This window comes from Athene cunicularia (assembly GCF_003259725.1).
Source record: "Athene cunicularia isolate RWA chromosome 8 unlocalized genomic scaffold, athCun1 chr8_part1, whole genome shotgun sequence".
NCBI lineage: Eukaryota > Metazoa > Chordata > Aves > Strigiformes > Strigidae > Athene > Athene cunicularia.
In genome coordinates, this window is record NW_020799109.1 from 25,365,510 (window position 1) to 25,389,654 (window position 24,145).

General features: G+C 35.9%; 1 protein-coding gene across 1 annotated transcript in view; it reads left to right on the forward strand.

Annotated features, from left to right (window-relative positions):
- The first annotated feature begins 202 nt into the window (after nucleotides 1–202).
- ASPM (abnormal spindle microtubule assembly) overlaps nucleotides 203–24,145 on the forward strand; it is a 29,810-nt gene continuing 5,867 nt past the window's right edge. The window contains exons 1-23 of the mRNA XM_026853974.1: nucleotides 203–283; nucleotides 1,353–1,496; nucleotides 1,856–3,215; nucleotides 5,134–5,235; nucleotides 5,969–6,115; nucleotides 6,878–7,123; nucleotides 7,281–7,348; nucleotides 7,897–8,038; nucleotides 8,117–8,247; nucleotides 9,614–9,789; nucleotides 9,890–10,035; nucleotides 10,114–10,199; nucleotides 11,584–11,802; nucleotides 12,709–12,925; nucleotides 13,012–13,157; nucleotides 13,255–13,383; nucleotides 14,787–14,981; nucleotides 15,786–19,535; nucleotides 20,966–21,115; nucleotides 21,446–21,612; nucleotides 22,515–22,674; nucleotides 23,184–23,393; nucleotides 23,921–24,070. Of these exons, the coding sequence (XP_026709775.1) occupies nucleotides 203–283; nucleotides 1,353–1,496; nucleotides 1,856–3,215; nucleotides 5,134–5,235; nucleotides 5,969–6,115; nucleotides 6,878–7,123; nucleotides 7,281–7,348; nucleotides 7,897–8,038; nucleotides 8,117–8,247; nucleotides 9,614–9,789; nucleotides 9,890–10,035; nucleotides 10,114–10,199; nucleotides 11,584–11,802; nucleotides 12,709–12,925; nucleotides 13,012–13,157; nucleotides 13,255–13,383; nucleotides 14,787–14,981; nucleotides 15,786–19,535; nucleotides 20,966–21,115; nucleotides 21,446–21,612; nucleotides 22,515–22,674; nucleotides 23,184–23,393; nucleotides 23,921–24,070 (8,322 nt within the window). The remainder of the gene's footprint in view (nucleotides 284–1,352; nucleotides 1,497–1,855; nucleotides 3,216–5,133; nucleotides 5,236–5,968; nucleotides 6,116–6,877; nucleotides 7,124–7,280; nucleotides 7,349–7,896; nucleotides 8,039–8,116; nucleotides 8,248–9,613; nucleotides 9,790–9,889; nucleotides 10,036–10,113; nucleotides 10,200–11,583; nucleotides 11,803–12,708; nucleotides 12,926–13,011; nucleotides 13,158–13,254; nucleotides 13,384–14,786; nucleotides 14,982–15,785; nucleotides 19,536–20,965; nucleotides 21,116–21,445; nucleotides 21,613–22,514; nucleotides 22,675–23,183; nucleotides 23,394–23,920; nucleotides 24,071–24,145) is intronic.

A 24,145-nucleotide genomic window follows, 5' to 3' on the forward strand; every position in this document is an offset into this window, starting at 1 on the left:
GGGTGGGTGTGCGGGTGCGGCCTCGCCGTAGCGGGGCGGAGCTGGAGCTGCCGGGGGTGGAGCCGCGGAGCTCTCACCGGCTGCGGAGGCGGTAAACCCTGGCGCAGCAGAGGGGTTTCTGCAGCAAGGTGAAAAAAAAAAAATCGTTTCCTGGGAACGTGGTTTTAAAGACAGAGACAGAAAAGTAAGAGGTGTTTAAAACATGATCTCTCAAAAAATTGGAGGACATCTGTTTAACAAAAAGGATGAGGGAACTTGTTCTGAGGAGGATGCCAATTCATTGGTCTGCATGTTAGTAATACAGCAGACAGAAAAGCAGGCTTACTCTAGGAATAAACCTTTACGATTACCAAGGAAATATAAACTACGGTTAATCCAATTGATGCTGGTTTTTAAAAGGACAATTTAAATAAACGTATCTGGTTGTCTAGACTCTCCGGAGTCGTTGTGAGAGAGGAAGAAGCTCTGGAGATCTCTTGCAACGATGGGCTTACAAAAACAGGCCGGAGCATCGCTGTGAAGTATTTGAATAACAAGTTCCTATAGCAATTAATGAATATTAACCATTGTTGACTGGCTTTACTGTATAAGCACATGTTAAATTAGTTTGTATGTTTACATTAAGTGCATCTGCCTGAAGAGGTGGAACTCCTAAATCAAGTGTTGAAGAGATTGGTTATCACACTGTCTTTGATTTTTTTTGGAGGTAACAACCATTCTTTGCTCTGTTAGTATTGATATCAGCAGAGCACCGAAATTATTTGGTAGAGGTCACTGAGCGTGAAGAACCTTTACACCAAAGGTGTAAATCCATAGCTCCGGGACTTTCTTGTTCGTTTGCAGTGTCTTCATTTTTGTTCAATGAACTCTTGTGTGAAATCTCATTTTTGCAGGTCATTTGACAAAAATGTGACACTTACTTAGATTCAGCTCGGGTCCTAGAAATTAACCACTGATTGTCTAAATATTACTCAAAATTACTTCAGAGGACTTATTTGGTTAATAAGTTTTAAAAATTATGTAACGTCTTCTTACCTCTACTCAAACCTTGACCTCTCTGATCTGTGTTATATTTGTAAGTGTTCTTGTTTTCCATTGTAGTTTCATTAAGAGGTGTACGCCCTTTAAGAGTTATATGCCCTTTTAGTATGACAACATTTTTGATAAGAGGTTGCTTAAATTTATATGTCTGAGGGGAAAATTGACATCGAAGTGTTTAACATGTTTATCATTTCCTGTTGTCAGAATATGGTACTAATGTATACCACTTCTCATTTGGTTTGATTACTCTGTCACTGATGTTACATAAGTGTACCGAAGTGCTAGATCTTAAATATTTCTTTCTCCTACAGTCAGGACAAAGAATCTTTATTTCTGTAACATGGACACCGTTAGAGGAAGGAAAAGTCAGAGAACTGGTAACTTTTATTATTAATGGCATTGTAAAGCATCAAGCTGTACTCCTGGGTGTTGCTGAGCAGCCTCTGAAGAAAAAAGTGAGTGTGTGTTTATTATGTATCTTAATTCTATTACTTTGGTATAGCGGACACAGCTACTGTTTTTATTAGTAGAAAATTCAATGGTAAATGATGCTGTCTGTGGGAAAGCCCAGCATCTTCAAAATTTTTCAGCTGGGTTGAAAATTAGATACCAGTGCATTGCAAATTAGAGAATAAAACTAAAACATGAACAAAAAAGCTGGTTTCAAGCCTGGAAATAACTTACTGTGAATTTTGGACTAGATGTTCTTATACCATATTTAGACTTTGAATTAATGCACTAGTAATGTTCACTTTTACACCTAGAAGTACGTAGAAAGTCAACATACTAACTTTTATTTATGGTTCTTTTTCAGAAGAGTCTTTGGGATACTATAAAAAAGAAAAACTCGTCAGAAACACCTGCTTCAATGAAAGTGAAAAAAAGTACTTTGAAAGTTAAAAATGTTAATAAAACCTTTCAAGTTTCCCAGAAGGTGGATAGGCTTAGAAGCCCACTGCAGCCATGTGACAATCAGAACTCAGTGCAAAATAGTATATCCCCAGGAAATGACTCTCTCATTGGCTCAGAAAATAAATTGCCTATATCTCCTATTGCACCAATGCTAGAGGAACATCATAATACTGCTTGCACACCACTAGCAATGAGAAGATCTACTACTTTTTCAGATATTGCCGCCACTGTAAATGAGGAGTTATTGCCTGAAATAGACAGCTGTAATGTCAAGAAATTTCTTAATGAGCACAGTGAATTAAAATCTGAAAGTGAATACAGTTCTATTGGATTAGCACAACTGCCAAGTTCAAACAATGAAGTAATTCTTAATTGTACACTCTCACCAGTTTGCACTCCAGAGCACTCAGCATCTGTGCCTGTTTTAAGTACAAGGAGAATTTTAAGTCCAGATTCTTTTGTAAATGACAGTTATCCAGTGGGTATAGATATAATAGAGCAGGCTGTTCCAATTCTGTCACCTGATCAATTTGTGAAAGACAGCTTGTCAGATAAGCAATTAAAGACTCCTAAACTTGAGGCAGCTTTAATATCATCTACTGCAGAGACTTACATTGTAAAAAATTTCTTACCTTCAAAATGGAAAAATAATGGAGATGTAGAGGTAAAACCACATGGTTGTATACAACACAAGTTAAATGAAGTCTTTGAGGTGCATAATGTAGAATCACAGGTACTTCATTATGACAAACCCAAAGAAAATCCCTTCAGTTTTCCTTCTACAGAGGGACTTCAGACTCAAAATTCTTCTCGGAGAGAGCAATCAAAAAAGCGTCCGGTCCTTTCTGCCACCATCATAAAAAATAAGCCTGATGCTGCTGAAGAAAAAAGAATGGAAACCCTCCACCCAAAATCTAAAAAATGCCTTAATAAAGCAATAATGGAATGTGTTAACGTGGTGCCTGTACGTACAAAAGCAGAACTATCTAAGCACCTTCCAGTTATAGGTCCCATTTCAGCTGAAAATAAGTGTCAGAATGACAAAGTGAATTCATCTCCTACTGGGTCAACTTCTTTGTGCCGTAAGAGGAAGAGTGAAATATATGTAGAAAACAGTAGAGTTACAGCTCCAGTGTCTGTGGAAGAAGTGGAAAGAAAAAGAACTCTTACATCTAGCATGAACAATAAAACACATACTACTGTGAGACCATCAGCCTTCAAACCCACAAACCGAGAGAGAGTAGGGCAGCGAAGGAAAGCTGGTGAGCAGTTATTTCCTTCATTTACCACTTTCTGAAAGATGCCTTTGATAATTAAATTTTTATAGCAAACTGAACTGTTTAGCAACAATTGGGAATATTTCATGTCTCTGAAATGTGGACCTTTGCAATTTGTTAGATATCTACAATTTAAAAATTTGAAAACTAGGTAAGAGTTTTGGTTACATAATTGGCTTCAAATTTACTTTATTCTTTTGTAAACCTTGTTAATGACAGTAACAGGGAAAGTATCTGACAGTTCTCCAGCAGAGCCCTTGTTATGTAATTCAAATTTACTAGAAACTTATTCACTGCATGAGTTTAGTCACATATGTGCACTTAACATTATGAATACTTGACTCCATTGCTGTTGTCACGTTTTCAAAAGTGTAGTTTCCAAGTCTCATTCACTCTGCCTGCTTTTTGCTCTCTGTAATTAGCTTGTCAGCCTTGTGTAGATCTTTCTGCCTGTATAAATTGCCTATATTTTGTTGCTTGAAGATTGGAAGTAGTCGACTTCTTGTATTTCAATGCATTTTGGGTTTTCTAAATGTTACGTTCCCAAATATGCTCTGGAATGAGGGTCCGTAACTGAAAGAAGCATTTAATTTGCAGAATCTTTATGCAGTCCCTGAAGTTTAACTAACACAAAAAAATCATCATGGCTTTCAGATCAAAATAATATATTCTGTTTTCTTCAGTTCAAATGATCTGTTCCATGATCTAAATTTGATTTGGGGCTTGCAGTAGCGCACTTTGATTTCAGGCTTTTAAAGATAGTCTATGTACACACTAACAGTGTTAGTGTTCATCAGGAAAAGCTGTATTATCTACCAAGTTATTTCTGTTCACCTGTTAGGGTAAAGATAGCTGGGATGGACAAGGAAATATTCTGTGAACTCAAAGTGACTTTGGTATCTCTTAATCCTAATAATGACAGCTTTGAGTTACATTCTTCATCACAAGTTTTCTTGAGAAATAAAACCTGTTCTTTCAATTGCACAGGCATTGTCTGTAGGCTTCACAAAGAAAATATTTCACTACTAAAAATTAACTTTGAAATGCCCATCATTAATTTAATCCTTTTGAGATTCAACTATTAAAAATTGTCAGAATGTATTTAAATTTTATTAGAAGTGCATGAGAGATTGGAATGACTTCTTCACTTCTCTATAAGTGAAAATTCTATGAAAAACTCTACTTCAGCTAAGCAGGAGAGTGCAACCTATACATTTGTGATCTCTTATCTTTTTTTGTTTCTGAACTACCATCTTGGCAGGGGGTGTCAGGCAGCAACTATAGCTCATCTGCAACAGCATACCTTTTTAATCCTTCACTTGATGCCAACATTACAAAATTATTGCAATAAAAGTGTGTATTTTTATGTGTTCGGAGTTCAGAAAGCCTAGATCTGCATTTTTTTCATTGTGTTTTTAAGTCCTTTTACTGCAACACGGTGGATAATACTTAATAGCTAATGCATGATGCCTAAACTAACACAAGTTAGACTGCTCTGAAATGAGTATCAATGTAGTATGCAATCTAAGTGTGGGAAGAGGTGAGTCAAGCCTTAAAATTCATACCTCTTACTCCAGATGTTTATAGAATATACACTTTCACATGTTCTGATGAAGTGTTTCTTCACTATGGCTTTTTCTAGCCATATGATAATGATTTGCAAACAGTACATTTCTTTAGTATATGGATGAACAGTAGCACTTTTTTAGTCTTAACTATTTTTTCCTTCTAACTGTTGTCAAACCGGTTAGCTTAACTTTTTCCATCAACAGAAGGTTATTGGTCTTTTGTATGGGTTTACAGGGAATTACTCCAGTACTATGCTTTATAAGTAATATAAACCTTAATACATTAACTTTCACAAGTATATTTGTTGTTGATGTTTGTATGTTAATGTCTGTAGGTTCTTCACTTCAGAAAGCATCTAAAACTACCAACAGAATTAGTAAACCCATCCCTGGATTGGCTCAGTCTCACCTGACATTTGTGAAACCACTGAAAACAGGTAGGCAGACTTCTGTATTTAGTAAAACAGTATACACTGTCACAATTGTTGTACTGCTAGTGGTTGGTAAGACCCAGCTGGTTAGAGTTATGATGAACTAGAAGATTGTATCTACAATGAATCAATATCTAGTAGAAAAATATATGTAAACTTTCATGTTCCATTTTGACTCCTCATGTGAAAATTGGTTGCAACCCATGGCCAGCTGAAGGTAAATGTTACTTTCCTCTAGTTTTGCCTGTCAGTGTAAAAACTACATTAAAGATATGTTCCTAGCTGACTGATGGTTATAGTGAAATGCCTCTTCCATATCTGGTAACATTTTAATACAACAACAGAATACCTAAGAAGAGAAAACTTTATACCAAAAAGATAACTAATTTTGCAGAGCTCATAATACTAAGTTGATCTGATCAGAAAAAAGCATTTATAAAATTGTTCTTTCTGGGTGTAATCCAGCTCAACTTTGTTTTGCCCCAAGATTTGCATAGCAAAATGGCCTGGGTTCTAGAAATCTTGGTTTTGTTCTAGTGCTTTAATTTCTTAATCTGTGTTTTGTGGCTGAAATTTATTTAATGGTGGCTGATCTGCAAGTTGCTGGAGATTCTAACAATCTGCTTTTTTCTGCTCTAGTGCTAAATGGAATGTCAAACGTTAATCCTTTCTGCAATGAAATGTATATTGGTTATCAAACATTTCAAAAACTGCAGAGACTTACTTTCTTTCTTTAAAGTCATCCCTAGGCACCCAATGCCTTTTGCTGCTAAAAACATGTTTTATGATGAACGTTGGAAGGAGAAGCAGCAACGAGGTTTCACCTGGTGGTTAAATTTTGTACTTACCCCTGATGACTTCAGTGTAAAAACAAACACCTCACAAGGTAAGAGTACAAGAATTTTCACTTTGTCTTTTAATGTTCTTAAATGTTACATAATGTACTTCATTAATATTAGTGAAGAGTAGCACTGGCTTAACACTAGTCCCAACTTGTCACTTTAGTTTGTGTAACATTAAGCTCCTAGGTAAACATAGATTTTTAAGTTTTAATTTTTATGTGTCCTGCATTTCCCTTTTCAGCCTTTGACTTTACACTGTGATAACCATAAACCAAATATTTGGTAATGTGTTTCAGTGGTGGTTATGCTAGAAAATAGGGAATGTGCTAAACCAAAATCAGTTCTTACCTTGGAGACAGTGCAGTCCATTACAACAAAATTTTATAACCTCTAACCCTTCTCAGAGTCATATTTTCCCTTGTGATATGTGGATGGCACACTCGATCGTGCCAGGCACAGCATACCACACACCTGAATGGGCAGTGTGCTCTGCAACAAGAAATACATCTTAGAACGTGTGGCTGCAGCACTCCTACTTTCAGCTTCTACCTGACAAATTGAAGATGGTACAACTGATTTTAAACCTGAATTCCTAGCACTGCTCGCTTAAGAAATAAGCATTGTTATATTAAATATTTGACTGTACTTGACAGTATGTTTTTAGTGCAACAGCTGATAAGCTTCCCGAGGGATAAAATCATCAGTCAGAAGGAAAATAACAAAATGTGAACTGAGAGAGGAAAAACATGGGCAAAGCTACTTTTATTTGACGTATAAATGCATACTTTCTGTGTGCGTTTAAACAGTTAATGCAGCTGCTCTTATCTTGGGAGAAGAGAACCATCATAAAAGCAGTGTTCCTAAAGCACCAACAAAAGATGAAGCATCTCTAAAAGCTTATACAGCTCATCGTAAGCTCAATAAGTTACGACGTGATGCTTGCCGTTTGTTTACATCTGAAGCAATGGTTAAAGCTATTAAGAAGCTGGAAGTTGAGATTGAAACTAGACGTTTGCTAGTTCGTAGAGACAGACACCTCTGGAAAGATGTAGGTAAGAATACTAAAATTTGCATCCTCTCTTTTTTCTTGTAAGTAGGAAAAGGATTATTCACACATTGAGTTGATTTAATCTAAAGTTTGTTGATAGAAATTTTTGCTATGATATGAAGTGTTTGCTGGATGTAACATTACAAGTTGCTCTCTTGCAGGAGAGAGGCAGAAAGTCCTTAACTGGCTTTTATCTTACAACCCTTTGTGGCTGCGTATAGGTCTGGAGGTAAGTGCAGTATTCATGGTCTGTAATCGAAGTTTAAAGGACATCTAGCAATTTTGAGTCTTGGTAAGGGGATGTTTTGGGTTTCTCTGAATGTTTCTGTTTTCTAATTCAGGTAGGTTCATTTCAGTTATAGCATATTTACATCTCTTAAATTATTACAACCGACTTGCTTTAAAAAAGTGCTTACCTTATTAAAAAGGAAAATATTTAATCAAGAAAACTGGAAGTTAACTCGTGACCATTAACACAAATGCAGTTTGCCATCAGTTTCACTTTTCACTAAACTGGAGAAAAATACAGTTGTTTTAAGGAAGCTCCTGAATGATTCTTCAGATGCAGATGATCATACGTGCTCTGAAATGAGACTGTGTCTTCTGAAATTTCCTTTGGTTTGATCCTGCAGTGACTGATTTGAAAAACCGATTTATTTTTAGAGCCTTATTACCATTTACTACTTAAGGATTTCAGTAGTATGTTATTCAAAAAACTCTCGTAGTATTTAAAGTAATTTTTAATGATTCTGCTTTTTTCTCTTCCCTTCATCTTAGACTGTCTATGGAGAACTGATAGCTTTGGAGAGTAATAGTGATGTTATGAGTTTAGCAATATTTATCCTTAATCGCTTGCTTTGGAACCCTGACATTGCAGCTGAATACAGACATCCCACTGTGCCTCACCTTTACCGAGAAGGTAACTACTACTTCCAAGAATAGGTTATTTTTCACACTTAATTTCTGAACTATTACTTAATGTGTTCTACCTTTTTAGGTCATGAAGAAGCTTTGTCAAAATTCACGCTGAAAAAATTGCTGTTGTTAGTTTGCTTTCTGGATTGTGCTAAACAGTCCAGAATGATTGACCATGACCCTTGCCTCTTTTGTAAGGATGCAGAGTTCAAGGTAAGAGATCTGCGATTTGATGTCTCCCTCCAATATTGTCCTAAGACTTAATGTAGAAATTTTAATTTTTTTAAATTTATGTACTGTTCTTTAACAAGTCTTGGCTCTTCAGCCTTTTGCATGAACATTCTCTCAACACATCATCTGATAGTCATGTGTTGCATTTAAGGTAATGAATTAATTTGGTAAGAGATGAATCCCCTTGTGTTCTAGCCGATCCTCAGAGATCAGAGGGCCTAGGGGCAGCTGGATTTATCTCTTAATAGATATGCCAATTGGGGCCCGTGTCTATAGACCTGACACCAGATGCACGAACAGCCCATATGCTGTAGGTCTGGTTGCGTTCAAGAGAAGCCGTCGGGTTCATGAATAGTACAGTTTATTCTTATGCAACATTTACAGATTCTTTGAGATTGCCTATGATAAATGCACTAAACTGCAGATTGGCTACATAGCACTACACACAGAAAACTAGTTGCAATCCCACACACTTAATTCCCAGGTAAACACTTAGCGTAGCTGAGGGCCCAAATCTTACCAGAAGGTGTCCCTTCTTGGGGCGGGTGAGGAGCACAAACCCGTCGATCTGTCCCTCTGACTTGATGTCAGATTATCCTCCCTCCACCTTAGATACAAACTCAGGGTAGTATTTATCTATGTATGTATGTATGAGTGGGTGGGACTGTGGTCAAGGCATTTTCTCTTGAATAACGACACAGCACATTCCTTGGTGTGAGGTGTGCGCTGTTTTTGTGGGGAAAAAAGGAAGAATGAGAGATAAGGTGTTCAGAGTGTACTGCAAAACAGTCCTTGAGAGAAGAGGAAGAACAGGAGATAAATCTGCACAGGCATGTCAAATGTTCCTTGAGAAAAGTGGAAGAACAGGACTATGCGGCCTCCACCTTGCTTCTTGTTCCTTGGTGCCAAGGCAACACAAATCACTGGATCTCCATCTCATCCTGTGTTTGTTCTGGGCACCATGTGTTAAGAAAATGTGTGTTTTGCAGATTTTTCATTGTTTTGCTGTTACTTTGCTGTGATAAAAAAGACTATGCTACATTTGTCATAAAAAAGCTTTAATTAACAAATATGTTATTTTCAAATAAAATCACTTTTCTTGGGTTTGTACTATGTAGACAGAGTAAGAAAAAATTATTCCTGAGTTTGATGGTGCTTTCTGTAACATGATAGCCACCAGGTACAATGAAAATTACATCTGTGTGAACAGGCTAAAAATAATTTTTTTAAAAAAATTAGAATTACTGGGCATGGAAATATGTAATGCAATTTTAGGGGCAAGGAATGAAAATTGTATTTGGCTTGACAAATATTGTAGTGTTAAGATTATCTTCCTTTTTTCTTTTAGGCTAGCAAAGACCTTCTGCTTGCATTTTCTCGGGACTTCCTGAGTGGTGAAGGTGACCTTTCCCGCCATCTTGCTTTCTTAGGACTACCTGTCAGTCATATTCAAACTCCACTTGATGAATTTGATTTTGCTGTAACAAATCTGGCTGTGGACTTGCAATGCGGCATTCGTCTTGTGTGCGTTGATACAGAATTATTTTCAACGATATATTTTCTTTTATATAATACTTAATATGAGTTCAGCCAAAGTATTAAACTGTGAAATTCCCTTTGTTAGGAGAACAATGGAACTTCTCACCAAAAACTGGAATCTTTCAAAGCAGCTGAGAGTTCCTGCAATAAGTCGTCTACAGAAGATGCATAATGTTGACATTGCTCTTAATGTCCTTAAAGAGCGAGGAATTCACTTGAAAGATGAAAGTGGTAAGGTCTAGAAATCTGGATTATTCTAAGTGCATCGGAGGACTAGTGCACATTTTAATTCCTTGTTTTATTTGATAGGTTCTTCAATTGACTCCAGAGATATTGTGGATAGACACAGAGAACGAACATTAGCACTCCTGTGGAAAATTGTCTTTGCTTTCCAGGTACTACTCAATTACTTTGTTTCTTTGTTACTAGTTACAAATGAGCAATAATGAAAACACCAGTATTTTGGGAATATTTATTGTCTGTGAAAACCTTTACTAATCAAATTTTAGATTATGAAATTCTCTGCTTTGTACATTCAAAGTGCCATGCAAACTTTACCTAAATCTGCTGTTTCCTAACTACAGTTTAGATAACATTTTAACTGTGCTTTTTCTTATATACATACATACAAGGTTTTGGAAAAAAACATAACTTCTGAGTTTTTGCTGTATACAAACAGAACTGATAATTAAAAGTAAAATAATGTTGGTGTCAAGATGCTGCTAAGCTCTTACTAACTGAAAAGGCCATTTTGAGGTTACACTGATAAACAATGACAGAGTAAGCTCTGAAGCTATAGCTCTTCTACTTTTTTTTCATTTGTCTGAAACAGTCAATTTGAAGAAACATTCTTGAAATAAATGAAGATTGCTGAGGCATTACTTCAATGGTACATTTGCCATTACTGCAGTGGCAAAGCCACTGGAAAAAATTAGTAGAGGAAGCAAAAACAGTTTTCTTAAGAGTTAACTTCAGTCAAATAGTCTTTTGAAAATAAGTATCCAGCTGACACATCTGCTTGGAAGGAACATAAAGTATGAAAGGTAAAATAAGATACAAGTTGAGTTGGAATTTCACTATAAAGTAGTCAGGAATACAAGTACAATTAACTATATCTAAAGCAAGATTTTCAATGACTTTAGCCACAGAACTAACAGAGCCAGAAGAACATAATATAAATTAAATTTAAGTGGGTTTTTTCTTATCTGTTGTTACAGTATTGAGTACCTCTTTTCAGTTAATTATCCTGATGCATGTATCACAGTTGCATTGCTTTTGATTAAAGACATAAGTTTATGAGCAGTGGCTTTAAGCCCTGTGGATATGCTACTTGTTCTCCAAATCTTCTCACACCATCACACCACCAGCTTAAGTCCCATCAGCATCCCTTAAATGAGGAGGAGTGCTATGTGGACTCAGTAGAAATGAGAGCGAGACTCTGAAATTGCTGTTTCCTCTGAAAGTATGGTGAGATTACACAGGCTGTTTAACAGGGCATTGCCCTGTTTCCCCCAGCTATTAACTAAATGAAGTAACTGTTTTACACAGAACAGTGGGAGTGTGGGTTTAGGTTCTTTTATCTGAAGCAGTAATGGGGAATTGCCATCTGTGCTGGCAAGTCCACATTATTCATTACTGATTCAATGTGGCAGGTATTGCTAAGCAGTGAGAGTAGTTTCTCTTTAAAATGACCTATCTAAAGCCTCTGCATCCACCGGCTGTTATGCATGACATGTCAGACTGTTGGTGACATAAATAAATTTTTTTTCTTCCTAATAGGTGGATATTTTTCTTAATGTGGAACAGTTAAAAGAAGAAATCGAGTTTTTAAAGAATGCACACAAGAGGAAGACACAATTGGGTCCTCTCAAGACTTTTCCAAATTGTGGTAGAAGACGAGAAGATAATAGTAGTAACTCCTCATGTCAAAGTTACAGTGAAAATGTGAAGCTGCTGATGGCATGGGTTAATGCTGTTTGTGCATTTTACAATATCAAGGTAAATAAATAGTTTTGTGTATATTTTGGCAAATACATCCTTTGCTGTCATAAGAATGCTTATTCTTATCAGCAATCTGTAGAGCAAAGTTCTTCAAACTATCAAATATGTAGTAGCAGCCAATGGTAATTAGTTTTAAATATAGTTCTGGACTTTGTTTAACCTGATTTGAAGTAACCATCTTTCTGTGCATTTAGCTGCAGCTCTCTTTTTAAACAAATTAGAGAAAAAGGATCTCCCCTCCTAGTTAGTCTTACACATAAAAATGCCATTTAAAAATACATTTTTGCTGGAATATGGTATTGTTCGTATTATATTTAATGAGCATTCATCCTACAAGTATTTGTGCATAAAACTTTTACCATTTATCTGAATAGTGAGAATTAAACTGATGTTTGGGATAAGGGGAATTCCTCTCCTCAAAGATGTTTGTTTAGAGAAAGGAGGTGTTGTTTGTTCCTTCCTAGAAGAGAAGCCCTGTTCTGAGACTTGTCTCTGGTCATACAGACAGACTTGCTAGTTTTTCTGAAGGGTGAAATAGAGTCCTTAAGACTGATGCAAGTTCAGAACTTATTTCTGCATTGAATACCTGGTGTAAAGGTATCTATAGAAGTTTCTTTGGGATCCTTCTGTAAAAATATTGCCTACTTTTTTGTTTCTTAAATGTTTCCCTTGGAGATTCACTGTATAGTGATTCACACCTCTTTGTTTCTGGTTTCTCACAGCTGTATGTCACTGTACAGTGAATGTTCAAAGGAAGCACTAGCTATATATGCTTTTTTTGTTAAAAAAAATTGCGCTTGGTCACTTTTAAAGGTACAAGATAACATTCTATATCCAGTTTATACCAATTAACTTGTAACAAAAATTCAAGGAACTTGTATCTTACTGGATTTTATTTAACAGGTGGAAAATTTCACAGTGTGTTTCTCAGATGGTAGAGTATTATGTCATTTGATTCATCATTATCATCCATGTTACATGCCTTTGGAAGCTGTGTGCCAACGTACAACTCAAACAGTAGAATGCTCAAGAACTCATACAGTGGGACTAAACTCTTCCTCCTCATCCTCTTCAGAGTCTGATACTTCTCTAAATGTTATGGGAGGAATGTTTGATGAAAGTAAGTTATTTGATGCACAAAAGTTCATGTTAAATCCATTTCTTTTATGCACAATTTGATTTGACAAATATTTTCTCTTTGCAAAGCTCTAACTGCCTCAGTCATATACAAGGAACTCTTGGACAATGAAAGGAGAAACTTCCAGCTGATCAATGCTGCAGTTTCAGACCTAGGTGGAATACCAGCAATGATCCATCACTCGGACATGTCAAATACAATTCCTGATGAGAAAGTAAGATGCCTTTAGAGTTGACGTAAACATGTTCTGCTCTCCTGCAAACGTGTCCTGCTCTTCCATAGATCCCTTAACTTTCTGTGTTTGTATATAGGTTGTTATTACCTACCTATCATTTTTGTGTTCACGGCTTCTTGATCTCCGGCAAGAAACTCGAGCTGCACAGTTAATTCAGTCTGCTTGGAGGAATTACAGGCTGAAAAGGGAACAGAAACTTACTCAGGTACTCTCTGCCTGTGCAATATTCATAGCTTCTACTTTAAGAAATGCTAAATAAAGATTATAACTTCACTCTTTGTAGTATACAGGTTTATTAGAATAATATTGGCATTTAAATTAATGATTACCATTTTTATTATCAAAATGTATGACCTTCTTGGTAGTGTAATCTACTAAAAAACACTTTTGTTTAAGACTATTCCAAAGTAATTACATTTGTTTAAAGGCTACTATTCTTTTGTGTTATGATTAGAACATGTCATCCCTTAAGCCTTCTTCCCAATATTTCAAATATAAATTAGCTACACTCCTTCCTTTAAAATAAAAAGGGAATAGTTACTTTTTAATTCATATTAGTGTCTACAAGATGAAAAGAGTAATTAAACTTCTGCATGGGTTTACTGTTTTTGTTCGGGAGCTAAACTTCACCAGTGTGTTGAGTTGAACCTCATGAGTTCCAATACTTTGTTTCTTGCTTTTCTGGTACTTATACTAGGTCTTGTGATGGTTTTAAAACTATGACACCATTAAGTTTGATAAATGCTACCACTGTCTCTAACCGAGATACATATTATTTGATGTTTGGACAATGTCCAAGAGAAATATCCTAAGAATCTGTGGTGTAGAAGGGAGCAGAGGTTATATTTATGTAGGTATTTTCATCTCCAGTTTATGAAAGCTACACAACCTTGATGATGACAAAACATTCCCTTTATAACTGTTTTTAAATAACTAATATTAAAGATGCTGGTAGGGGGAAGGGGAATCAGAAACAAAACCCCATAGCATTGCAGGCATTATGTTTTTATTTAATTTTACAGTGTGCACATATGTACTTTGCCCTGTAGTAAGATAGGCTTGTAGTAACGTTCTGACAAAATGGTCTAAATATCGATGTGTTATATTTGTTAGTTGCTTTTTACTTTGTACATCAGTTTGTTGCTGCACTCTGGTTTACTATATAAAAACTGGTTGGTATGTGCAAACAAAACACAGGGCTAGACAGACATGAGCTGGTATGACTAGCTTTATACTCTTAAATTATTCAGATATAGTGAGAAAGCATTCCAGTGTGCTCCATTAGTAAGGGTATCTTAAAATCTTATGAATGAGAACTAAAACTGAGGCTTAAAAATGAGTTGCTTAGGAGTGCTGAAAAATTGGGTATCAAAGAGAAAGAACTATGAAGATGGATGATTTATGAGGATGCAGATTTAAGTGATACTACCCTTTTACAAAGAATTTGGTGCTGAAATAAATGTCTTGGAAAAGTTCTTTTACTAAAGAAAAGCTGTGGTACAACAAGCCTAGTTGTTATGAGATTGCTTTAGATAGTTATTTTAATACATCAAGAATTTGAGTGAAAATTCCAATCCTAACTGTTCAGTGGAAATTTACTTTTTATAGGAAAGAGACAGAGCTGCTCGGATAATTCAGAAATCTGCAATAGACTTTTTGTCTCGTCAGCGCATTCTGAAGAAAGTAAATGCAGCAGTTTTCATCCAGAAGCACTGGAGAAGATACTTAGCCAGGAAGATTTTTTTAAATCTGAAAAACACAAAACTGGAGGAAGCCAAAAGTAAATCTGCCACAGTCATTCAGGTAATGCAATCTAAAGTGAGATTGCACAGCAAGGAAATCCTCTGAAACCTGTAAGAAAAAGGCTTGCTCAGGGTCATTAGTTCTGCTTGCAGCAACTGATGTCTTCATGAAATGTAATACTACTACTTTTTTTTTTTTTTTTTAACCTTTTGAAATGTTTTAGTCATTTTTCTCTTCAGAGAGAAATGGTAATGTGCTATTAAATCAACAAGTGTTCCTTCTTAGTGAATAGTTTGGTATACTATAAACATTAAAACACTGGGCCTTAAACCAGTCAATGTAAGGACTGATCAAATTGTGTTGGCTTGCCACTTCACAGCTGCTGAGCATTACTTCAAGTTTAAATAAAAATAAAATTTACTCTTCTAGTGTTATGACAGTGGCACATGACACCTGCAGTGGGCATATCCAAAATGGCAGACATTAGTTACCAGTTGGTAGTTGGGCAGTTAATACAGTTTCTCAAGGCACTTTTCCCACTGTTACCCAAAATACATATTACATTCTTAAGACTTTTTGGATTGGAGATTAAAGAATCGCTGATTTATCAAATAGTTTAAAAGGGAACCTTTTGTTGCCAGGGCAAATTTAGCTTTTCCCTAGAATTTAAAATGCTTTAAAAAGCAACGATGCAAGAATTTGGCGCTTTTTTTTTTTTTTTTTTTTTTTTTAGCTGGGCTTGTTTTCCTAGGGATTAAGTAAGAATAAAGAAATCTTTAAAAATCTGAGGTTGTTAGTCCTCAAATTTAGGTTTGACTTGAGACACCATGAAGGAAATACTAAATTTTCTGTTTTTTACTGCAGGCTTATTGGAGGAGATACTCTGCTAGGAAAAGATATTTACAGTTAAGACACTATGTTGTATTTGTACAAGCAAGAATAAGGATGGTGAAGTCTGTTGCTGCATATAAACGAATTGTTTGGGCTACTGTTACAATTCAGAGTCATCTGCGTGCATCTAAGTTGGCAAAAAAAGATCGACAAAGATATGAAGTCTTAAAGTCTTCAGCACTTACTATTCAGTCTGCGTTCAGAAGATGGAGGAAATACAAAATTCAACAGAAAATTAAAGCAACTTTAGTGCTTCAGGCTTACTTCCGAAAATGGCAATCTTCAAAACTGGCTAAAAGAAAGAGGGCTGCCCTTGTCATACAGTCTTGGTATAGGATGCACAGAGATCTGAAGCAGTATCGATGTATTAAGGGCAGTGTTATCAAGATTCAGGCTTGGTACAGATGTCAGCTTGCTAGACGTGTTTACCAGGAACACAGGGCAAAAATAGTGACAATTCAGCAGTATTACAGAGCTTATAAACTAGGAAAAATTGAAAGAGAGTACTATTTGCGAAAGCATGCAGCAGTGATAGTTCTCCAGGCTGCTTTTAGAGGCATGAAGGCACGTGAACTACACAGAAAAACAAAAGCAGTTTGTGTTGTTCAATCACTGTGGAGAATGAAAAAAGAGAAACTAAGATATCTACAGTTAAAAAAATCTGTTATTGCATTACAGTCTCATGTGAGAAGATATCAACAACAAAAAAGATACAAAGAGATTAAAAATGCTGCTTCTGTAATTCAGACTTTATATAGGGCACATGTCGCTTCTAAAAAAGCAGCTGCTTCTTTCCAGAGGATGCGTCTGGCTGCTATTGTCCTTCAGTCTGCCTACAGAGGAATGGAAGCCAGGAAGAAGGCTCTCATATTGAGATCTGTGATAAAAATTCAGTCAAGTTACCGTGCTTATATTGTCCGGAAGAGATTTAAAAACTTGAAGGATGCAACAGTGAAGATTCAATCTTTTGTAAAGATGAAGCAAGCACATAAGCATTATTGTGCATTAAAGGAGGCAACACTTTATGTCCAGAGAAGGTATCGGTCTCACAGATCTGCTTTTCAACTTAAAGAAGATTATAGAAAGTTGAAGGAAGCTTGCATAAGAATTCAAGCTGTAGTTCGAGGCTATCTTATCAGGAAACAAATACAAAGGTGGAGAGAGATGGCAGTATTTCTCCAGGCACGCTACAGAATGAGAAGGGACAGAAAACGTTATTTAATCATCTATAGTGCTGCCATTGTCATTCAAAAACATTATCGTGCATACAAAAATCAACTGTGTCAGAGGCAGGAGTTCTTGCAAGTTAGAAAAGCAGCCGTGTGCTTACAGGCAGCCTACAGGGGTTATAAAGCACGTAAAAAACTTAAACTTGAATATAGAGCTGCTGTTAAAATTCAGACTGCTTTTAGAGCTCATGCTGCAAGAATGAAATATAAGGCAATGTTTCAGGCCTCCATTGTGATTCAGAGGTGGTACAGAACTTATAAGACTGGTAACAGGCAAAGACTGAACTACTTAATGACAAGAGCGGCAGTGCTTTCTTTACAAGCAGCTTTTCGTGGCTGGAAGGTACGAAAGCAGATTCGAAGACAATGTGTTGCTGCTACTAAGATACAGTCTGCCTTCAGAAAATTCATAGCTCTGAAAAAATTCAGACTTATGAACTGCGCTGTGCTAACTATCCAAAAACATTACAGAGCTAGTGTTATAGGCCAGAAACAACGGCAAGAATATATTCAGCTGCGTAACTCTGTAGTGTGTCTTCAGGCAATATGGAGGGGGAAAACTGTGAGAAAAACAATTAGAAAGAAACATGATCTTGCAACAATTATTCAGTCCTATTACAGAATGCATGTACATCAACTAAAATATAAGAAACTAAGACAAGCCACTCTAGTGATTCAGAAATGCTTCAGAGCATATTTTATGAAAAAAAAACAACGTGCAATTTATCTAAAGACTAAGGCAGCTGTGTTAGTCTTGCAGTCTGCTTACCGTGGGATGACTGTGAGGAAACAGTTGAACAAACTAAACAAAGCTGCTACAACAATACAAGCTGCCTTCAAATCTTACCTGGCCAAAAAAGACTATAAAAGACTTAGATCTGCAGTGATAGTAGTTCAAAGGCATTATCGTGCAATTGTTCATGCTAGATGTCAAAACCAGAAATATTTGTCTTTAAAACAAGCCACAGTCAAAGTGCAGGCAATTTATAGAGGTGTACGAGTTAGACGGCAAGTTCACTGTATGCATCAAGCAGCTATTTGTATCCAAGCCACGTTTAAGATGCATTGCATGAACATAAAATATCAGGCAATGAGAATGGCAGCAATTATAATTCAAAGACAATATAGAGCCTTCTGTTTAGGCAAAGTACAACGTAAAAAGTACTTGGAACTGAAGAAGTCTACTGTCATCCTTCAGGCTGCTTGTAGAGGCATGAAGGTCCGACAGGACTTAAAAACTATGCATCAGTCAGCAGCAGTGATACAGTCTTATTATCGAATGCACAAACAACAAAGGGATTTCAGAAAACTGTTGTTTGCAACTAGGCGGATTCAGCTGTGGTACCGTGCTTGTAAGGAACGAAATACACAAGTTCACAACTATATAATTATGAAAAGCGCTGCACTTCGAATTCAGGCTGCATTCCGTGGTATGAAAACAAGACGACTTATAAGAACTATGAGTGAATCAGCTGAGCTTATTCAAAGAAGATTTAGAACCTTTCTCAGAAGAAAACATTTTCTTTCCATTAAGACAGCTGCTACTGTAATTCAGAGAAAATACAGAGCAACAAAACTAGCAAAAATTCAACGAAAGAAATATCTGACAATAAAGAATTCTGCTCTTGTTATACAAGCATCATATAGAGGCATGAAGGAACGACAGAGACTGAAAATCATGCATGTTTCAGCAATTGTAATACAGTCTAGTTATCACATGTACGTACAACGTAGATATTACAAACAGTTGTGCTGGGCTGTCAGAGTTACACAGCAAAGGTTCAGAGCCAAAATGGTGAAAGAAGCTGACATGGAAAACTATGCAAAAATAAAAAAGGCTGTCATTTGCCTTCAATCCTCTTTTCGTGCTAAAAAAGCTAGGCAGCTGTATAAAACCAATGTTGCTGCACGGTGCATACAGTCATTCTTACGGATGCGAGTAGAGAGGAGGCGTTTTCTTGCAAAGAAAGCAGCAGCAATAAAGATCCAGTCTATGTTCCGATGCCAAAGAACACGGATGCGCTATAAATTGATTCAGAGTTCAGCAGTTGCTATTCAGAGGTGGTACAGAGCATGTCGCAAGGCTCGTTTACAGAAAGCACAGTATTCTGCTCAAAGACAAGCAACAGTAATTATTCAGTCTGCCTTCCGTGGTATGAAAGCAAGAAAAATAGCAAGACAAATACAAGCTGCAAGCAAGATTCAGTCTTTTCTTCAGATGGCTGTACAGCGTAGAAAATTTATTCAACTTAGAACAGCAGCTATTACATTACAAGCCTATTACTTAATGCATAAAACTAAATCACAGTATACAAGCTATAAAAAAGCAGCAATTGTCTTACAACGATGCTACCGATCCCACTTGACTGTGAAATACCAAAGAATGACTTACTTACAGACCCGAAGGAACATTATCATTGTGCAGGCTAGAATCAGAGGATTCCTTGAAAAGAAGAGGTTTCACAGAATTAAAGAAAGCACAATAAAAATTCAGGTACTTTTGAATGCATAGTTGTGGGGTTTAAGTGTGGATGTTTTTTTTTTCTTTTTTGAGTTTTTAAGATTACTGCTCTTGCAAACAGCAGTTTAAAGCTATATGTTAACATCAGTTTCTGAAGTATATCACATGTCAGTTGTATAAAGCTTACTACCACAGTGCACAGAAATGAGTCTCAGTTCAGCTCTGTTTTGTCTTTCCTTGCTGAGGTGCTCATCTTGAAAAGTAACATTCCCTTTTGCTTGTTTCTCCCCCTAGAGTTACTGCTTCAGATGAGTTCTGATACTTGTGTGTGTGTGTGTGTGTGTGTGCGTGTGTGTCTGTGTTTCTTTTAAGAATATTTTGTCCTAACTGGCTTTCACCTACATAAATATTAATTAGTAACTTAATAAATGGTTTGTTTGATTGGATTGTGAATGAAAGCTGTCTTGACATGGAGTGGGCACTAGTATTGAATACAAAGTGAAGTAAATGGCAAAAAAGGCATGACTGCTGCATTCTTTAAAACTCAGGAAGACATAAATCAATCATGTTATTTCTTTTAGATTTATTAAATGGCCCTAGACTAATTTGAGTGTCTAGCTAACATTTTGAAGAGGAATGTAAGGAAAGAGATTGCATTCTTATTGTATCTTTCAGTTGGTACTTTGAGTGACACCACATGAAACTTAGTGTGAAAGTGTATCTGATTTCTCAGAGGTACTCAAGGAAGTGGTAATTATTTAGTTTGATGTGTTTCTTCTGTCACTGATGCCATAAAAGTGTGGTCAGCAAGAAAGAATGAGAATTATTCTTCATCTCCATGTATCAAGCTAAATGTCTATCTAGTGCCAGTTCAAGGAAGCTTAGACTACTTACTTTGACATGCTTTTTCAGGGGGTTTTTTTGGGAGATGAGGGAGGAAGGTATATTTCCTTCTCTATATTAATTATGATTTGTATGTAGTGGGAGTAGACTTTTTTTTATCTTCTGGGAAAAGCTTTAAGTGACTTTCTGTGGTGGCCTTTGTTATTTTACCCTAAGGGAAGGGGTTCTCTTCAAGGTATTATTAGAATGAAAGGATCTTTTTTCCTCCATATCAGGGAAGAAAGGGAAATAAATAATCTCTCATAATTTCTTTGGCTACTATTACTATCTTGTTGGAGAGCATATGCTCTATTTAACAGATAAGAAATCTTTTCGGGGGAAGTGACAGCATCTGGGTTATTTTCTGAATGTTTAACTTGTATATCCTGAACAACATAAGTATGGTTAGTTTGCTTAAAAGGTAAAAAAAAAAAATAATTGGGAGATCAGAAATATATTTACTTATATTGTTTTGCTAACAAGCCCATAAGTACACCTGTACTTAAAAATATGCAAACATCTTCCCAGTCTGTACCATGCCAATGGTGAAATACTCCAAGATTATGTCTTTTTCTTTTAAGGCTTTTTTCCGTGGATTTATTCAGAGACAGAAATACCTTCAGTGCAAGTTTTCTGCTGTATTAATACAGCAGCACTACAGAGCCCATCAGATGCGAAATATTGAACAGCAAAGATACCATCAAATGAAAAGAGCTGCCATTAGAATTCAGGTAATTCCAGAAGGTGTTTTTTGTTGGTGTGGTTTGTTTTTTGTGGTTTTTTTTTTCCTTTATCTCTCTTGTATTTGATTTTTCAGGGCATAATTGTTTTTGTAGACATTAAAGAGAGTGACATTTGTGGTATTTCCCTGAATGTGTTTCACTTGCTTTAGAAAATATTTTCTAGATGTGAGAAATTAGATATTTGCAATACTGTAGAGACTGGAATCCTAAAAGTCGTTCATGATAATGTCACTTTTTTCCTTTGAATTTTGTTTGTTCTCTTAAACAAAACAAATCAAGTTTTGAATTTGTTTTATTTTCTTTTTATATATTTAATAGACATCATACAGAGGATACAAAGCCAGGCAGCGGGTTAACAGAATCAGAGCAGCACAAGTAATTCAAGCCTGGTTTCGAGGCTGCAGAGCACGAAAGGAGTATGCATCTATGTTAAAAGCTATACGTGTTATTCAGAGTCACTTCAAAACAAAACAGCAGCGGACCCGGTAATACTGAATTTGATATAAATTTCTCTACTTTTCAAAGCATTTAGTATATAATTATATAGTACTGCTTAGTCCTGTACATAATTATTACATATGTAGTACATAATCCTGTTAATGCAGATGGGATCATTCTTTTGCCCCAGATTTTTCTTATGCTTAAATAATTTTCTGGACTGGAAGCTACCTCACAAACTTAAACTTTGTATATTGGGGATCTAGAAAGAGTAGGCCTTGATTTTTTTTATATTTTTCTTTTTTCCCCCCACTTATTTTTCTTTATAGGAAGGCTGTTGTGGATATTGTTAAAATTCCAGCATAAAACTGATAGGATGAAAAGCTATTTTGTTATAAAGCATAATGGAATAGTTAAACTAGTTTGTGTTTATTTTGCGGTGAGATAGTTTTACAATAAGTGCTCTGCTGGATCAGCCTGATAGCTCGTCTCATTCAGAACTGCATCCTCTACCCGTAGCAGTAGAAGATGCTGTTTAGGGAGAGTACATTAACCTGACCACTTTCTAAGATCCTCCTTCAGCATCTGTGCTTGTTAGATTATGGATGCTAGTATTTACATCCTTGCCTATTCCCTTTATTAATCTTTTATGGACCTGTTGTGTGTCAGTCTGCCTAATGCCTTTTAAAATGCTGTCTCCCTCAGCAAACTCCTTTGGCAGCAAGTTCTGGAAGTACCTGCTGTGGGAAAACAAAGTATCTTCTATTTTAAACCACTCTTTCTGCCAGCATTGCTAGCTATCCCCTTGTTATAGTGTTCCAAGATTTGATTGATAACAGCTCTGCTTTCACAATATATATCTTAATTTTGTAAACCATCACTATTTTCTCACTTCAAAAATGCAAGTGTTCTCAACTTTTGTAAAAAAACCAATGCATTTTCATGTTAGGTTTTTGAAAATGAAGTTCTGTGCAATTACCATTCAGAGAAGATGGAGAGCAACCCTTACTGCACGAATGATTCAACATCAGTTTCTGGCAACTAAGAATGCTGCAGTTAAGATTCAGTTGGCATATAGACAGTACAGGGCTACTAGACTTTTAAAAAAGGTATGTGCTCACTTGTACTCTTGCTATGTCATTGTTGGTTTAGAAGTTTTTAGTGTATTTGAGTGATTTTTGTCAGTGCTATGCAGAAGTATAGAAAAGAAAAAAGGTGGGGTCAGAACAAAGATTGTTAAAATCAAAACTATTCAATCTTCAAAATATTTGAGCAACAAGGTTGATTCTTGTTTCTGAACACTTTCAGTTGAATTACCCTTGTCTATACTGATAACAAAATATAGAATTTTCTGCTGGCTTTATTGCTTACAAAAGATTAAGTAAACTGCCCATATTTTGACCCCATTTAGGGTAAAAGAAAGACCTTCCAAACTGTAAAAGTGTTTTTATATAAACTGTTTTTTATGTAAACTAGTGCTTCATGAGTTTGCTTGTATTTCCTTTTTTTTTTTTTTCTTATGTAAAAGAAATCTAGACCTAAGATGTAAATCTATATTGACTGTGACAGGAATGAAGAAAAGTTTAATTATCAATGCATTCTTTAAAATCTTTTTCAGAAGCTTAAAGCTGCATGTTTGATCCAAAAAGCATACAGAGGTTTCAAGGCAAGAAGGAAATTTCTTCAACAAAAAACTGCTGCTGTAATTATCCAGAAACATCTGAGGGCTTGGCAGGAAGGCAGGCTTAAATTTATGAAATACAACAAAACTAGAAGAGCTATCATTAAACTACAAGCATTTATAAGGGGTTATTTAGTCAGAAAAAAGGTTGGTATACTTAAATTAAGACTGTACTTTGATGTAAAGTATCTTTAGAGCTGTTTTAACATTAATTCTGGCTGTCAAGAAAAAGAAAACCTGATCATTTGTTGTTGAACTCAATTCTTGTTGATTGCTTTTGAGTATTATGTGGGCTAGAATAGATCAAAATGCAGTTTGACCCTTTTCTCTTAATCCTTTAGTACTGAAATAGGTTTTAATTGTTGGGTGGTTTTTTTTAGCTTCCGAGACCTTTGTGGCCTATCTGTAATTGATACTTTTGCACACACATGCTTACAATGAAACTGTTTGATGCTCCATATTAATGTCAGTGCTTACAATCACTTCTTTGTGTTACTGCTTAGATTACAGACTTAGTACTGAAGAAAGGTGGCTTTAGTTTTGAGGTAATGACTTCTGAGGTGATTCTTCAACATCTAATAGTAAATTGCTGTGTACTATCATCTTTGCGTAGATGATCAGCTACCTCTGAGTATGAAAAGAATTATTTTCCTTTTTTTGTTTTCCTCCTACAGATTTCAGAACAGAAACAAAAGAAGAGACTACTTTATTTTACAGCAGCTGCATATCATCATATCTCTGCAATTAAAATTCAAAGAGTGTATAGGATTCACCGCATCTTAAAACTTGCACAAAACCACATCTCCTCTGTTCTTATAATACAGGTTAGTCTAATTAAGGATGAATGATTTTGTGTAACATGGTCTAATTTCTTTTCTGTCAGCTAAGCTGTAGCACTA